The sequence below is a fragment of the Macadamia integrifolia genome, chromosome 1, assembly GCF_013358625.1.
Source record: "Macadamia integrifolia cultivar HAES 741 chromosome 1, SCU_Mint_v3, whole genome shotgun sequence".
NCBI lineage: Eukaryota > Viridiplantae > Streptophyta > Magnoliopsida > Proteales > Proteaceae > Macadamia > Macadamia integrifolia.
Window position 1 is genome coordinate 1,007,371 of NC_056557.1, and position 3,666 is coordinate 1,011,036.

General features: G+C 43.9%; 1 protein-coding gene across 1 annotated transcript; it reads left to right on the forward strand.

Moving 5' to 3' along the window:
• The first annotated feature begins 317 nt into the window (after positions 1–317).
• LOC122080708 (probable inactive receptor kinase At1g48480) lies at positions 318–3,493 on the forward strand. The gene is made up of 2 exons (XM_042647528.1): positions 318–1,836; positions 2,679–3,493. Exons 1-2 carry the CDS (start codon positions 513–515, stop codon positions 3,296–3,298), a joined length of 1,944 nt encoding a protein of 647 aa, XP_042503462.1. The 5' UTR covers positions 318–512; the 3' UTR covers positions 3,299–3,493.
• The last annotated feature ends 173 nt before the right edge of the window (positions 3,494–3,666 follow it).

The following is a 3,666-nucleotide window of genomic DNA, read 5'->3' on the forward strand; positions in this document are numbered from 1 at the left end:
CCCACCACATCCTAAGAATAATATTACCGAGTCCTGACCTGGCAACTGAGTCAACTTCTCGAAATATAATGACTAATCAGAGGCGCCGTCCGCTTTGTCGGCTCCTCCTAATTTTATTTTTTAAGCTCCAAAACTATTTTTAATTCTTCTCTTTTTTGAATTTTATTTCCCACTTTTTCAAATTCCCCTTAAAAAATTAAAAAACAAATAAACTTCCAGCTTGCTTACGGCATTAAAAATTCCAAAAAAATAATTAAAATCTTCCCCCTTCTCTCTCTGACTTTCTTTTTTCTGGTTTCTCTCTCTTACTCACATTCTCCCTTTTTTTAAAGCAGGCGGAGCAGGGATTGCCAAAATCCCCCCTCTCCCTCTCTCCCGCTCTCTCTCTCTTTCTGGGTTATACAACTGGGGTTTTATTCCGCAGGTAGCTCTCTCTCTCTCTCAAGAAGTGGTGAAGTGATGGAAACCGCTGTTTAAGGGGAAAAAGTGGTTTTGGTTTCGGAAAACCGAGAATGGGGTGGCGTCATTACCTTGTTCTCCTCTGTTTACTGGTTTTCCTTCCGGTCGGAAAACCAGATCTCGCGTCGGAAAAGGCCGCACTTCTGGCGTTTAAAGCAGCCGTCGGTAGATACATCCCATGGAACCAGAGCGCTAACCCATGTACATCATGGCAGGGAATAGAGTGCGAGAATAACACTTCCATCATCACCATTCGCCTCCCTGGTTACTTCCTTTCCGGTGAAATTCCGATGGGTATTTTCGGAAACCTTACACACCTCCGAACCCTTAGCTTACGTATCAACTCACTCTCCGGTCAACTTCCGTCAGATCTCGCCTCTTGTACTGAACTCCGCAATCTATACTTGCAGGGTAACCAGTTCTCCAGCGAGATCCCGGAGTTTTTGTTCGGTCTATATAATCTCGTTCGTCTTAATCTTGCTAATAACAACTTCTCTGGCGAGATCTCGTCTGAGTTCAACAACCTAACCAGGTTGGGAACTCTCTTTTTGGAATACAATAAACTCACTGGTTCGATTCCTGATCTACCGAAGCTTGTGAGTCTTTATCAGTTCAATGTTTCGTATAATCACTTGAACGGTTCAATTCCGTCGAGTCTGAGTACCAAGAATGCTAGTTCATTCCTCGGGAATTCCCTCTGTGGAGGACCACTCCTTGCGTGCCCTGGCGGGGCATCGCCGCCGACGAGTAGCGTTGATGGTGGTGGTAGTGGAAAGAAGAAATTGTCTGGAGGAGCCATTGCAGGGATTGCCATTGGATCTGTGTTTGGGTTTTTGTTAATTCTTCTGATTTTATTCTTTTTGTGCCGAAAGAAGAGTCGTGGAAAGACGAGCGACATGGCTACAGTGAAGCAGGGGGGTGAAGTAGAGATTCCTGGTGAGAAAAGAGATAATAGTAGCTTCAGTAGCGGTGCTGTTCCTGTTGCTGCTGGGGCGGCAGCTGCAACGGCGACGGCGACGGCAGTGGCAGCTTCCAAGGGGGACGTTAATGGCAGTGGGAACAAGAAGCTTGTTTTCTTTGGAAATGCTGCTAGGATTTTCGATCTGGAGGATCTGTTGAGGGCTTCAGCAGAGGTTTTGGGGAAGGGGACGTTTGGAACGGCTTACAAGGCAGTTTTGGAGATGGGAACGATTGCGGCTGTGAAGAGGCTTAAGGATGTGACCATTTCAGAGAGGGAATTCAGGGAGAAGATTGAAATTGTTGGATCCATGGATCATGAAAGCTTGGTCCCGCTTAGAGCATACTATTTCAGTAAAGACGAGAAGCTCCTTGTCTATGATTACATGCCCATGGGAAGCCTTTCTGCACTTTTGCATGGTGAGTATTTCTTCATCCCTTCCCCTCCTTTACTTTTTCTGTATGATGCTCTGCTTTTAGTATTTTGTTGGTCTAATCATAGTTCCCTTTTTACAGTGTTTTCTAGATGTGCCATGTGAATGATTGAGCCAATTCTAGCTTGGATATTAAGAAAATTCCATATTTAATTCAATCATATACGCTTCAATTTATTTTCATGCACCTTCTTTGGAGTCCAAGCATTGTCATGCACTTTCTTTGTGCTGTGGATCTTTGAAAGCTTTTGGAAGCTTTATTTTACCATTTGGCTAATTCCAATTGAATTGAAACTCAACATATGACCCATCAGACTGGTTAAAATGGTGCAGCCTTACCCCTGCTTCACAGAGAGGCTGTTTCTTGTTTCGACGCACATCCAGTAGGTTACAATGGAGCAACCTTACGGTGCCGCTTTCCGAAGATATACCATGCCTGTCCATAAAACCTGTATTTCTAATTTTTAGATCTTTCCTTTTTCTATGATGTGGGATTTATAGATTCTCTTGGATTTCCTTGATTGTCTTTCTATGGTGCCCAATTGTATTACATAACCAATGCAAATTGTTATTTTTCTGTCCTAGCTCAATTGTTCCTTCTGATATTACTCTGTTTTTGGTGTATACAATTTAATTACATGTTATTCTTCCTTCATCTGCGACCTTCTTCTATACTGAATATGAAAGAAAGTGAACTTTTCTCTGCATTGTTATATATGAAACCCATCAAGCATTGATAGTGGAAAAGCAAATATGCTTCTGAGAGCAAAACCAGTTTGCCTGACTGCAATTTTCTCTGTTTCTGTATCTATTGTCCCTTGTCTATAGGAAACAGAGGAGCAGGTAGAACACCATTGAATTGGGAAACCAGGTCCCGCATTGCCCTTGGTGCTGCCCGTGGTATAGAATATCTCCATGCGAGGGGACCCAATATCTCCCATGGCAACATCAAGTCATCCAATATCCTCCTCACCAAATCCTATGATGCCCGGGTCTCTGACTTTGGTCTTGCAAGCCTTGTTGGCCCTACTTCCACCCCTAACCGCGTTGCTGGTTACCGTGCACCTGAGGTTACGGATGCCCGCAAGGTATCACAGAAGGCAGATGTTTACAGCTTCGGTGTCCTCCTGTTGGAATTGCTGACAGGAAAGCCACCAACCCATGCTCTCATGAATGAAGATGGAGTCGACCTCCCAAGGTGGGTACAGTCTGTGGTCCGAGAAGAGTGGACATCTGAGGTTTTCGACCTAGAGCTCCTGAGGTACCAGAATGTTGAGGAGGAGATGGTTCAGCTCTTGCAGCTTGCAACAGATTGTTGTGCTCAGTACCCAGACAAGCGCCCCTCAATGACTGAGGTAACAAGGCGGATCGAGGAACTTCGACGCACCAGCATAGGCCAAGAGCCTGATATGGTTGACGAGGTGTTGGATGATGGATCACCACCATGAATCAACTCAGTTGGGTAGGTCCAACCACCTCCCTCACTTCTGAATTGTAGAGAAGAAGAGGATCATGACCATCTGTTATGCCCGTTTTAAGCATGTTTAATCTGGTTTTTTGGGTTGTTTCTGTCCAGTCAGGGTTTCAGATGGGCTCAAAACCGTTTCATTAAAAATCAAACTGCATTTATTTTTTTCCTCCCATTGCCTAGTAGCATCTATTTTTTTTTTTTCGTTAATTCTACTTCCGTACATTACATGGTGGGTTGAGGGAAGGTGGTTAATGGTTTTTTTCTTTTTTCTTTTTTTTTTTAATGTAATTGTGTATTATTAGTTCGTAATGGGAGTGTTGGTTGTCGGGCTGGGGTTTGCTGTAA

What these genes read in the sequence shown, in the direction of transcription:
- LOC122080708 (XM_042647528.1), top strand. Translation starts at nt 513, where the DNA reads ATGGGGTGGCGTCATTACCTTGTTCTCCTCTGTTTACTGGTTTTCCTT. An exon ending in CCTTTCTGCACTTTTGCATG is followed by an intron (nt 1,837 to 2,678) that starts GTGAGTATTTCT and finishes CCTTGTCTATAG; the next exon opens with GAAACAGAGGAGCAGGTAGA.